This window comes from Mandrillus leucophaeus, unplaced genomic scaffold (assembly GCF_000951045.1).
Source record: "Mandrillus leucophaeus isolate KB7577 unplaced genomic scaffold, Mleu.le_1.0 Scaffold408, whole genome shotgun sequence".
NCBI classification, from domain to species: domain Eukaryota; kingdom Metazoa; phylum Chordata; class Mammalia; order Primates; family Cercopithecidae; genus Mandrillus; species Mandrillus leucophaeus.
Genome location: NW_012104343.1, coordinates 2,012,342 through 2,025,647, shown reverse-complemented (window position 1 = coordinate 2,025,647; position 13,306 = coordinate 2,012,342). Strand labels below are relative to the sequence as shown.

Below are 13,306 nucleotides of genomic sequence, written 5' to 3'. Positions count from 1 at the left end.
ATTTTTTCTATTTTTAGTAGAGACGGGGTTTCACCATGGTCTCGATCTCCTGACCTTGTGATCCGCCCGCCTCGGCCTTCCAAAGTGCTGGGATTGCAGGCGTGAGCCACTGCGCCCGGCCTTGAGTGAAACTCTTAAGTGATCTACTTAAAGGAACAAAGTTTTCTGGAGGCAGAATTTAATGCAACTAATGCTTCCTTTTTCCTGACTGAAACTACTAATCATGTATAGCACACTGCCTCCTAATTTTTTATCCTTATTAAATCTGGGATTTATAAAATGACATCACTTTTCTGGAACTTTTTTCCTGACAGATTAAAAATCACATGTTTGGCCGTGCGTGGTGGCTCACACCTGTAATCCCAGGACTTTGGGAGGCCGAGGCAGGTGGATCACCTGAGGTCAGGAGTTTGAGACCAGCCTGGCCAACGTGGTGAAACCCTGTCTCTTCTAAAAATACAAAAATTAGCCGGGCATGGTGTGCGCTTGTAATTCCAGCTGCTTGGGAGGCTGAGGCAGGAGACTCGCTTGAACCTGGGAGGTGGAGGCCATGCCACTGCAGTCTAGCCTGGGCAACAGAGTGAGACTACATCTCAGAAAAAAAAAAATCACATTTTTGGTTTTCATCTGTCTGACTTACCTTGTGTAGGTTTGTTGGTCGCTTATTTAAGATATGTTTGTTCAGCTAAAGTTTTTCATTGTGTTTGAAGGAAATAATAAGATAATTGATTTTCTTTCTCTTTTTCGTTCGTTTGTTCGTTCTTGCTTGCTTGCTTTTCTTGCTTTGCTTTCTTTCTCTTTCTTTCTCTGCAAAGTCTGGCCTTATCACCCAGGCTGGAGTGCAGTGATGCAATCTTGGCTCACTGCACTCTCTGCTTCCCCAGTTCAAGTGATTCTCCAGCCTCAGCCTCCCAAGTAGCTAGGACTATAGGCGTGTGCCGTCGCACCTGACTAATTTTTCTATTTTTATTAGAGATGGGGTTTCACCATGTTGGCCAGGCTGGTTTCAAACTCCTGACCTCAAATGATCCTCATTCGTCGGCCTCCCAAAGTGCTGGAATTGCAGGCGTGAGCTGCTGCACCCAACGGAGAATTGGTTTTCTACTTAGATTTGATAGGCCTGCTATTTCTAATAAGAAATGGATTTTCAAAAATAAATTACTTTTTCCTTCCCCGGATTTGACAAAACATTTATTGGGGACTATTCCTGTATCAATCTTCTTAGAAATTTTTAGATGCTTGGAATAAAATATAAGGATGTTAGTGCTCCTGCTTTCTGTTGCTTGCCTCAATGCTGCATCCAGATCACCTGGGCTACACATTACAAACAGATTCTCTGGCCCGAGGTAAAGAATCAGAAATGGGTAAGACCTTTCCAAAATAGTGGTTAATAAGAGTTAAGATTTTGGGCTGGGTGGTGTGGCTCAGGCATGTAATCCCAGCACTTTGGAAGGCTGAGGTGGGCAAATCATGAGCTCAGGAGTTTGAGACCAGCCTGGCCAAAATGATGAAACCCTGTCTCTGCTAAAAGTACAAAAATTAGCTGGGCGTGGTGGCATGCACCTGTAGTCCCAGGTACTCAGGAGGCTGAGGCAGGAGAGTTGCTTGAACCTGGGAGGTGGAAGGTTGCAGCAAGGCGAGATGGTGCTACTGCACTCCAGCCTGAGCGACAGAGACTCCACTTTGGAAAAAAAAAAAAGAGTTAAGATTTTTTTTGAGACAGTCTTGCTCTATCACCCACGCTGGAGTGCAGTGGCACAATATCGACTCATGGCAACCTCCGCCTCCCAGGTTCAAGCAATTCTCCTGCCTCAGCTTCCCAAGTAGCTGGGATTACAGGCATGTGCCACCATACCCAGCTAATTTTTGTATTTTTAATAGAGACAGGATTTTGCCGTGTTGGCCAGGCTGATCTCGAACTCCTGACCTCAAGTGATCCACCTGCCTTGGTCCCCCAAAGTGCTGGGATTACAGGCATGAGCCACTGCACCTGGCCCAAAGAGATTTCTTGAAAACCTCTCGGGCAGGTTTGAAAAGTTGGAATTTCCTGGATGTTTTATTGATAGTAAATTGAACATTCTCATGGTAGCGGGGATTGTGTACAAATAATTTGAACCTGATTGATTGTTTTTCCATATTTTATTTTTATTTTAAGCATTATTTTAGTTTTTCTCTACTACTTGACTGCACTTTTTGGAAAATTTGAGTAAGTCAATAACATAGGATTAAGTTTGATTAAATCTTTTATTGAAAGAAATAAGTCTTAGAACTCTTAGACTCTAGGCAACTATTTGGATATTACGGGTGTGGGTTGCTTCCAGATTTGAGCCTGACAGGTCTAGGTCAGTGCAGTATATGTGAATTAAAGCCTGCTCTCACTGTAACTCTTCAAGTTGACATAATTGTTCTTATGAGCAGCTATCTTTTTGGTGAGGGTTTTTGGCTTCTGATTATAGAATGATTAGCGATTAGCAGCTTTAAAAAGAATTTCTCGTATCTTGCTTTATTTGAAGTATTTCAGGCCAGGCTCCATGGTTCACGCCTGTAATCCTAACACTTTGGGAGGCTCAGGCAGGCATAATATTTGAGGTCAGGAGTTAAAGACCAGCCTGGCCAACATGCTGAAACCCCATCTCTACTCAAAATACAAAAGTTAGCCAGGCATGGTGGTGTACACCTGTAATCCCAGCTACTCAGGAGGCTGAGGCACTTGGACCTGGGATGCGGAGGTTGCAGTGAGCCAAGATTGCGCCACTGCACTCCAGCTTGGATAAGAGTAAGACACGGTCTCAAAAAAAAAAAAAAAAAAAAAAATTTGAGCCTGACAATTCTAGGTCAGAACATTTTTATTTATTTATTTATTTTGTTGTTGTTGTTGTTGTTGTTGTTGAGACAGAGTCTCGCTTTGTCGCCCAGACTGGAGTGCAGTGGCCGGATCTCAGCTCACTGCAAGCTCCACCTCCCGGGTTCACGCCATTCTCCTGCCTCAGCCTCCCGAGTAGCTGGGACTACAGACGCCCGCCACCTCGCCCGGCTAGGTTTTTGTATTTTTTAGTAGAGACGGGGTTTCACCGTGTTAGCCAGGATGGCCTCGATCTCCTGACGTCTTGGCCTCCCAAAGTGCTGGGATTACAGGCTTGAGCCACCACACCGGGCCCATTTTTATTTTTAAAAACAGGAATTCCAGTACATAGCCAAATAATGCCTGATTTTTTTCCCCCTAATATGTTTGGAAAGTGAACATTCCATACAACTTGATAATTTTAGCCTTTTTCGTAAAATTTACTTTGATGTTGCCATTGTTTAGCCATTTTTTTTGTTTGGCACTCTGATGTTTTTTCTGTGATCACTGAGGCATTTGTCAGGCTGTTTGCCACAGCCTTAAAAGGTATCCATTCTTTTGCTTCCTTTTTATTTGTTCAACCTTGGAAATTTATAGTTTTTCCAGTAAATATTGCCTTTGTATAAATTAATTTTAAAACTTTTAAATTTTCTCTCAAAGTTTGTTTCAAGTTATTTTGACTATTTTTAGTAAACTGGTGGTACAGAAGTTAATCTGGTGACTAAACTGTGTCAAAGGTGATAATGAAACCATGAAGTCTGTCAGATTTCCTTCCTAAGTCATAAACTAGCTACTAAAATAACTATGTTACAAGGAGTTTACAGTCCTGTCTCCTATCCTTGGGGTGGAAATTGGTTCCGGGACCCAGCCATGGATATCAAACTCGGGATGCTTTAGTAAGTCCCTTAATATAAAGTGGTGTAGTAACCTACATACATCCTCCCTTATACTTCAGATTATCTCTAGATTACTTATAACGCCTAATACAATGTAAGTGCTATGTAAATAATTGTTATACTGTATTTTTATTTGTATTTTTATTGCTGTATTGTCATTTTTTTCCCCCAAGTATTTTTGGTCTGTGGTTGGTTGAATTCACAAATGTAGAACCCAACTGTATTCATTTGGGAGAATGGAGAGCCAGCTGTATTCATTTGGCCTTCTTAAGTTCTCATATGCTGTTTAAAGAAAATCATGTCTGTATATATATCCAAGTGTAAGCCTGTATGGTAAAGTCTTAAACTTTCCTGGATTAATTTAAACTTTGAAGGATTATCAAAAAGTTAGTAAGTAGCGTTCATGATCATTTAGATGAAAATTTTTAAGCCCAGCCTGGCTTTACTTTGCAAGTTTCATGCTGATCTCTTTCCCTTGCCATTGGAGTATATGCTTTAAGAAATGAAATATAATTTGTGGTTATTTAGGCTATGTGCAGTGGCTTACACCTGTAATCCTAACACTTGTGGGAGGCTAAGGTGGACTGATCACTTGAGTCCAGGAGTTTGAGACCAGCCTGGGCAACATGGCAAAAGCCCCATCTCTACAAAAAAAAAAAAAACCATGCAAAAAGCCAGGGGTGGTGGTGCGCACCTGTAATCCCAGCTATTTGGGAGACTGAGGTGGGAGGATCACTTCAGCCTGGGAGGTGGGGGTTGCAGTGAGCGGAGATAGTGCCACTGCACTCTAGCCCGGGTAACAGAGCTAGACCCTGTATCATTTAAAAAAAAAAAAAAGGTTATTTAAAAGAAAGTGTTAGCCAAAGTCAGTTTTACTTTTATTTGTTCTTTTGCATTTTTGATGCTATTACTACCTCTTTTAGATAGTCCAAAATGGACTATTTTAACAACAGTATCTTTAAAATTTAAGTTACTTGCTTGGCTATGCGGTTTGTATGATTACAGTTCAACTTAGGAAATGTTCTCCAATAATGAGTTGCTCTTAATTTAATCAAATTGCTAAGGCCTAATAGTACTATAAACCAACTTGGTGGTGAGTTTGCATGTTTATTTTATTCAGATTATTATCTAGTAAGTGAACACTTTAATTCATATAGAAATGATTACTGGACTTTGTTTACAGAAAGCCACCAAAAAAACTGATAAACCCAGACAAGATGATAAAGATGATCTAGATGTAACAGAGCTCACTAATGAAGATCTTTTGGATCAGCTTGTGAAATACGGAGTGAATCCTGGTCCTATTGTAGGTAAGTTGATAAAATTTCAAATACAGTATCTTTTCTCTGAAGCAGGACCCCAAATTATTTTCTCCTTTTGCTTAGCAGTTAGTTTAGGTTCTAAGGACTGGTTTGTCATTAATCATTTGTATCAGCAAAACCTTTGTTTCTTTGACTCCAAATGAGTGAAATAAAATGAGAGGATTGAATTAGATAATCTCCAAAATTACCTCTATTGTTGAGATTGTTTTATACAGTGCTTATATCGTTCTTCTTTTTGTTTTGTTTTTTGGTTTTTTGAGACGTAGTCTTGCTCTGTCACCCAGGCTGTGGAGTTCAGTGGCGCGATCTCGGCTCCCTGTAAGCTCTGCCTCCCGGGTTCATGCCATTCTCCTGCCTCAGCCTGCCGAGGAGCTGGGACTACAGGCACCCACTGCCACGCCTGGCTAATTTTTTGTATTTTTCAGTAGAGACAGGGTTTCACTGTGTTAGCTAGGACGGTCTCCATCTCCTGACCTCGTGATCTGCCCGCCTCGGCCTCCCAAAGTGCTGGGATTACAGGCGTGAGCTACCGTGCCCGGCCACTTACATCGTACTTCTGCAGAGACATGGGTCTTATATGACAATTGAGGAAAATCTGAGGTAACATAGCTGGGCAGAATTGCCCAAATAAATGAGTTAGTGGCCGGGTACAGTAGCTCACGCCTGTAATCCCAATACTTTGGGAGGCCAAGGTGGGAGGATTGCTTGTGCCCAGGCGTTTAAGACCAGCATGAGCATCGTAGGGAGATCCCATCTCTGCAGAAAATTTTAAAATTAGCAGGGTGTGGTGTCACAAGTCTGTTGTCCCAGCGACTTAGGAGGCTGAGGCAGGAGGATTGCTTGAGGTGGTAGGGGGTTCAAGGTTGCAGTGAGCCATGATGGCTACTGTACTTTGGCCAGAGGCAGTGGGGGAAGACCCTGTCTCAAAAAAATAGATAAATAAAGGAAAAAAGAAAAAGTGAGTTAGTGACAGACTTCTTAATGAGGTTATTAAATTCCTAGCATAGTACTTTTTTTTTTTTTTTGAGACAGAGTTTCGCTCTTGTCGCCCAGGCTAGAGTGCAATGGCATGATCTTGGCTCACTGCAACCTCTGCCTCCCAGGTTCAAGCAGTTCTCTAGCCTCAGCTTCCCGAATAGCTGTGATAACAGGTACCCGCCACCACGCCTGGCTAATTTTTATATTTTTAGTAGAGATGGGGTTTCGCCGTGTTGGCCAGGCTGGTCTCAAACTCCTGACCTCAGGTGATCCGCCCACCTCAGGCTCCCAAAGTGTTGGGATTACAGGCGTGAGCCACTGCGCCCAGCCCCTTTTTCATGTATCATTAAAAGTACCCTTTTGAAAATCCTGTCTTGATTGGAATTGAATAATTATACCCTTAAAAAACAAAAACCTAGAACTAAATACACTGGATTTCCATCGTTGGATTACTTTTAGGTGATGAAGATTTTGCAGTGTTGATTATGCCTTAGGTTTGGAGGGTCTTAGCAATAACCGCAGGATGAGAAAATTCCATTTTGATGGGTTTTTTTTTGAGAAAAGGTATTGCTCTGTTGCCCACACTAGAGTGTAGTGACGCAGTCGTGGCTTACTGCAGCCTCAACCTCCTGGGCTCAAGCAGTCCCACCTCAGCCTCTCAAGTAGCTGGGAACACAGGCACGTGCCACCATTCCTGGCTAAATTTTGTATTTTTTGTAGGGATGGGGTCACACTATGTTGCCTAGGCTAGTCTTGAACTCCTGGGCTCAAGCAGTCCTGCCACCTAGGCCTCCCTAAGTCCTAGGATTACAGGCATGAGCCATTGCATCTGGTCTTGATCTTCTAAGTTACATAAAATTGTGGACACTAGAGATTTGGTAGGTTTTGCTATAGGTATAGTTGCAAATAAGGATTTGGAATATTTTGTTTTAATGTATAAGCTGCTTCCAAATAATCATAAGCTTATTCATATACAATTACCAACAGATATATAACACTTTTCAAAAATTTTTTGTTTACAGTTCTAAAAGGCCTGGGCATGGTAGTTCATGCCTATAATCCCAACATTTTGGGAGGCCAGGGTGGTGGAATTGCTTGAGCTCAGGAGTTGAAGAGCAGCCAGGGCAACATAGTGAACCTTGTCTCTATTTTTTAAAAAAATTAGCCAGGCATGGTGGTGCACATTTGTAGTCCCAGCTACTCAGGAGGCAAAGGTGGGAGGATTGCTTGAGCCTACAAGTTGAAGGTTGCAGTGAGCTATGATCGCACCACTGCACTGCAGCCTGGGCAACAGAGCAAGACCTTGTCTTGAAAAAAAAAAAAAAAGAAATTCCAAAAGGGAGACACTGAAAAATGTGTGTTATAATGTCAGCCTACATTAAATCATATGTTGATATATGACGTGTTCATCTTACAGCTATTTCTATAACACTTCTGGACACATGTTGCTTCTAAAAAATATCCATTGTCATTTTGCTCATCTTACAGAAGTTAAGGAAAGATATACAGTTAGTGTAAGACAAAATCTATTTTGGCTTTAAACTGTCACTGATGTTCAAATGTGTGAAGAATTTGTAATCAGTTTTGCTTTGTGATATGTGTTTTCCATAAAAGGTCATTTTAACTGCAAAGATGTTATATTTAAATCTGATTTATAGAACTTTTCTTTTCCCCATAACTGAATACAGGCATATTAATGCCTTAGAGTTATGGAAGTTTAATCATAGTTATTTTTCATAGAGGTACAATCCGCTTATATGTGATTTTTCTATGTTGGCAAGTACTATTATGTGGTAGTAGAGAAAATACACAAGTGCAAGACTTCAGTCAAAAATAGTCATACATGGCTTTTCAGTAGATGGTCTACAGTAAGGCCTATATTAATTTACTATGTATTTCATGCTATTAAAAGAAATGTCGTTTCCAAAAAAACCACCTACTATAAAAACAGTGCATTATATAGTTCTGTGGAATGCAGTGGTGCGATACCAGCTCACTGCAGCCTTTACCTCCTGGGTTCAAGCAATTCTCCTGCCTCAGCCTCCTGAGTGGCTGAGATTACAGGCGCCCACCACCAGGACCAGCTAATTTTTTGTATTTTTGGTGGAGATGGGGTTTCACCATGTTAGGCTGTCTTGTCTTGAACTGCTGACCTCAGGTGATCCACCCACCTTGGCCTCTGGAAGTGCTGGGATTACAGGCATCAGCCACTACGTCTGTCCTTTTGTTTGTTTGTTTGTTTGAGATGGTGTCTCACTTCGTCGCTGGACAGTGGTGTGATCTTGGCTCACTGCAACCTCTGCCTCCCAATTTCAAGTGATTCTCCTGTCTCAGCCTCCCAAATAGCTGGGATCACAGGCATGTGCCACCACTCCCGGCTAATTTTTGCATTTTTAGTGGAGATGCAGTTTCACTCTGTTGGCCAGGCTGGTCTCGAACTCCTGGCCTCAAGTGATGCACCCGCCTCGGCCTCCCAAAGTGGTGGGTTTACAGTCGTGAGCCACTATGTCCGGCCGCATTATATAGTATTTTTAAGAACTTGAGTTTAAAAAAAGAAAGAGTGAAAATAGCTTAAAATGTTGCTGAATATAGTGTCTGAGCTGCACCCTAAATGAAGCAATACAAGTACTAAAGCAAGTTCTGCCTTAATCCAGGAACAACCAGGAAGCTGTATGAGAAAAAGCTTTTGAAACTGAGGGAACAAGGAACAGAATCAAGATCTTCTACTCCTCTGCCAACAATTTCTTCTTCAGCAGAAAATACAAGGCAGAATGGAAGTAATGATTCTGACAGATATAGTGACAATGAAGAAGGTAAAATTTTAAATGATGTTAATCAAATGTACGTAATTTTTTCACACTCAAAATACAGTGACCATGAAGAAAGTAAAATTTAAAACAATATTGACAAGATATACAAATTTTATTCATGTCATTAGAGTAATTCTGTAATTTGATTTAAATATTTTTTATTGAAAATTATAAGAAACAACATAGTACAAATTTATAATTTTCTGTCACCTGAAATTGCAAGTTAACTTTGTCTTTTTTGCTTCAAACCCATTTTTCTGAGAGAATAAAGTATTACAAGTAAAGGCAAAGTTCCTTGTACTTATCTGTACCTGTCACCTCCACAGAAGTAACTACTAATTCAATGCCCATCTTTCAAGTTTGTTTTTATATTTCACATACACATCTGTCTAGTACATGGTATTATTTTATACTTTAAGAATACAAAATTTATATAAACAATATGCTAAATCTTATCACTTGCTTTTTCTTACTCCTTTATTTTTGAAATCTAATCTGATTAGTTACATATCTGTTTATTCCTCATAATACATAGTAGCATTTAAATATGGCATATTTTCTCTATTCTCTGTTGATAGGGATTTAAATTGTTTACAGTTTTTGTTGATCTGACCTGACGGCAACTTTAAAGCAAATATTTTGACTACATTTTTAGTAGACTAGATAGTATCTTAAAATTTGATCATGATGTTGAAATATTTTTTGGGGATAGGACGTGAAATAAATGTCCTTTAAAAATTGTAAGTACAACTTGATTTTTGTAAACTTTTAATTCATATGACTTGTGGTTATTTATTTTGATCCAGATTGTTTATATCTCAATAAGCTGTGTCTACCAGGGCAAATCTGGCAGATTAGTTCAGAATATTAAATTATAGAGTCTTTTCCTTTGACAGCACTATTTTTAGCAAAGAGGCAAAGAATAAAATCAGCTCAAACACAGGTAATGCTTAAACTTCCTGCCTCTTTTGCCTCTACAGGAAAGAAGAAAGAACACAAGAAAGTGAAGTCCACTAGGGATTTTGTTCCTTTTTCTGAACTTGGAACTACTGCCTCTGGTGGTGGATTTTTTCAGGGTATTTCTTTTCCTGAAATCTCCACCCGTCCTCCTTTGGGCAGTACTGAACTACAGGCAGCTAAGAAAGTACATACTTCTAAGGGAGACCTACCTAGGGAGCCTCTTGTTGCCACAAACTTGCCTGGCAGGGGACAATTGCAGAAGTTAGCCTCTGAAAGGAATTTGTTTATTTCATGCAAGTCTAGCCATAATAGGTGCTTAGAGAAAAGTTCTTCGTCATCTTCTCAGCCTGAACACAGTGCCATGTTGGTCTCTGCTGCAGCTTCTCCTTCACTGATTAAAGAAACCACCACTGCTTGCTATAAAGACATAGTAGAAAATATTTGCGGTAGAGAAAAAAGTGGAATTCAACCGTTATGTCCTGAGAGGTCCCATATTTCAGATCAGTCGCCTCTCTCCAGTAAAAGGAAAGCACTAGAAGAGTCTGAGAGCTCAAAACTAATTTCTCCGCCACTTGCCCAGGCAATCAGAGATTATGTCAATTCTCTGTTGGTCCAGGGTGGGACAGGTAGTTTGCCTGGAACTTCTAACTCTACACCCCCACTGGATGTAGAAAACATACAGAAGAGAATTGATCAATCTAAGTTTCAAGAAACTGAATTACTGTCTCCTCCACGAAAAGTCCCTAGACTGAGTGAGAAGTCAGTGGAGGAAAGGGATTCAGGTTCCGTTGTGGCATTTCAGAACATACCTGGATCTGAACTTTTGCCGTCTTCTTTTGCCAAAACTGTTGTCTCTCATTCACTCACTACCTTAGGTCTGGAAGTGTCTAAGCAGTCACAGCATGATAAAATAGATGCCTCAGAACTATCTTTTCCCTTCCATGAATCTATTTTAAAAGTAATTGAAGAAGAATGGCAGCAAGTTGACAGGCAGCTGCCTTCACTGGCATGCAGATATCCAATTTCTTCCAGGGAGGCAACACGGATATTATCAGTTCCAAAAGTAGATGATGAAATCCTAGGGTTTATTTCTGAAGCCACTCCACCAGCAGGTATTCAAGCAACCTCCACTGAGTCTTGCGATAAACAGTTGGACTTAGCACTCTGTAGAGCATATGAAGCCGCAGCATCAGCATTGCAGATTGCAACCCACACTGCCTTTGTTGCTAAGGCTATGCAGGCAGACATTAGTCAAGCTGCACAGATTCTTAGCTCAGATCCTAGTCGTACCCATCAAGCACTTGGGATTCTGAGCAAAACATATGATGCAGCCTCATATATTTGTGAAGCTGCATTTGATGAAGTGAAGATGGCTGCCCATACTATGGGAAATTCCACTGTAGGTCGTCGATACCTCTGGCTGAAAGATTGCAAAATTAATTTAGCTTCTAAGAATAAGCTGGCTTCCACTCCCTTTAAAGGTGGAACATTATTTGGAGGAGAGGTATGCAAAGTAATTAAAAAGCGTGGAAATAAACACTAGTAACATTAAGAACAAAAAGACACATATCTTATATTTCAAACTTTTATGCCAACATTTTCTTTTCTGTTAAGGTTGTTTTAGTTTCCAGATAGGGCTAATTACAAAGTGTGAAGCTTCTACCCATCAAATTATAGTATAAAAGTAATTGCCTGTGTAGAACTGCTTTTCTTTTTTAAAGATTTGCATAGGTAGGAAACCTGGTACAAACAATTTAAAGCTTTCTAGATCACATATTAGTCTCCAAATTGTTTTCTATTTCCTGCTTTACGTATGCTTTTACAATTCTCCAAAACTAAGAAAATTCTAATTAGGATATAAGGAGTCTTTACTGTTTAATAGAGTAATATGCATCCTCCTTTATACCTAGGACAGATTTAAACAGTTGTTACACATTCAGAACAGTGATTTTGTTCTTTTTGATATTTTTATCTCAGTATCTTTTCACATTCCATAACTTGTCCATATTTTTGCTCATATTTTGTTACTTTTGTTTTTTACTCATGTCTGCAACAGCAATCATAGTAGTCTAGATCAGTGCAACTCAAACTACCAGTCTACGAACTGTTACTTATCCACAGGCAAGATAAGCATGCACAATAATTTAAATCCAGAGATACTTTTTAAGTCAATGACAGGATTTATTTTTTAGCAAAATTGTATTAATAGCTAAAGCAATGTATTGATTTACACTCTGATGCAAGTAATGTATCTCTTCATTGACTGGTAGCAACCAATTCATGGATCAGTACCATGGACCACACTTTGAGAAACACTTCTTTGGATAATAATAGATATCCTGGGATAGTGCATGTTCACCATCTATTTTATCAGATAATGGGGCTTTTTAAAAAATACTACTTTGCTTTCATGATATATTGTGTTTTGTAGAAAGTTAAGTTTAACAATATAGACTCTAAAAGCAAATTTAATTTGTTTAAAGCCATAAGAAATTATACTATATCCCAGTATCTGTGTGTCTGTATAAAGCAGTGTATTATCATCTTTTCATTTCTATGATTGTAAGATAAGAGTCTAACTGCAGAGGTATTGTGGAAAATAGTAGCCTTAAGCATAATAAAATATGGTCTCTTGGGTACTCCCTCTGGCCATTACCACATTCTTAGATTATACATGTCCCTCTTTGCAACTTTCTGAGAGTAATTTTATTTGTTGTCTTCTGAAATGTACATGTATACATGTACCTATTGAGTGCTGTGTGATTTTTAAAAATGTATTACTGTAGAATGCTTCTGCAAATTCAATAAAAGTTGTTAAATTTGAACAGTGTTGTGTGGTCTCCAGAAACATGTTGTTATGTGTGCTTTATTCTTGGAGTTGCAACAAGTTAAACATTTGTATATGAACACCCTTTTTCCATTTCATCATTGAAACTCACTCTGACATTTCAGCGGTATGATTGAAAATACTCTGATTATTGTATGGTTTTTCTTCTGTTTGAGGACCATGTTTTTATTGACTGTTGGAATCTAAATTTATAAGAGGAATTGATCTGTAACCAGATACTTTATTTGTTTAATTGATTTCTACCCACTACTGATGGTTTTTTTTTACTTTGTGCTTTCTAGTTCTTAAATTCTGAGTTAACAAAGCCTAAAGTAAATTTTATATTGCTAGGGGTTGTATCAAACGTAGATATATTGATAGGTCCATTGATAGAAGTGTTGGGAGATAGACTTGAAATCTTAGTCCTAAATATTGAACTGTTTAAACCAACATGATAAAAATCACTGTTTTTTGGGGGCGGGGGGAACCTGCAACTGTTAAATAGATTCTGGACTAACTAATATTAACAGTGGAAAGTTAGCAAGACACATATAGATGTCTTGACCACTTTTTTGCACAGGTTCATCATGGAGTTCATGTAAAACTTTAGAATTGACTTCCTTTCTGTCTCTTTGATAAAGTAATCTAACTTAATTTTTTTTTTTTTTTTT

General features: G+C 39.3%; 1 protein-coding gene across 1 annotated transcript; it reads left to right on the top strand.

Moving 5' to 3' along the window:
- The first annotated feature begins 4,561 nt into the window (after positions 1 to 4,561).
- TMPO (thymopoietin) lies at positions 4,562 to 12,635 on the top strand. Its single transcript, XM_011992246.1, has 3 exons — positions 4,562 to 5,048; positions 8,693 to 8,851; positions 9,829 to 12,635. Exons 1-3 carry the CDS (start codon positions 4,898 to 4,900, stop codon positions 11,349 to 11,351), a joined length of 1,833 nt encoding a protein of 610 aa, XP_011847636.1. The 5' UTR covers positions 4,562 to 4,897; the 3' UTR covers positions 11,352 to 12,635.
- Positions 12,636 to 13,306: the final 671 nt, after the last annotated feature.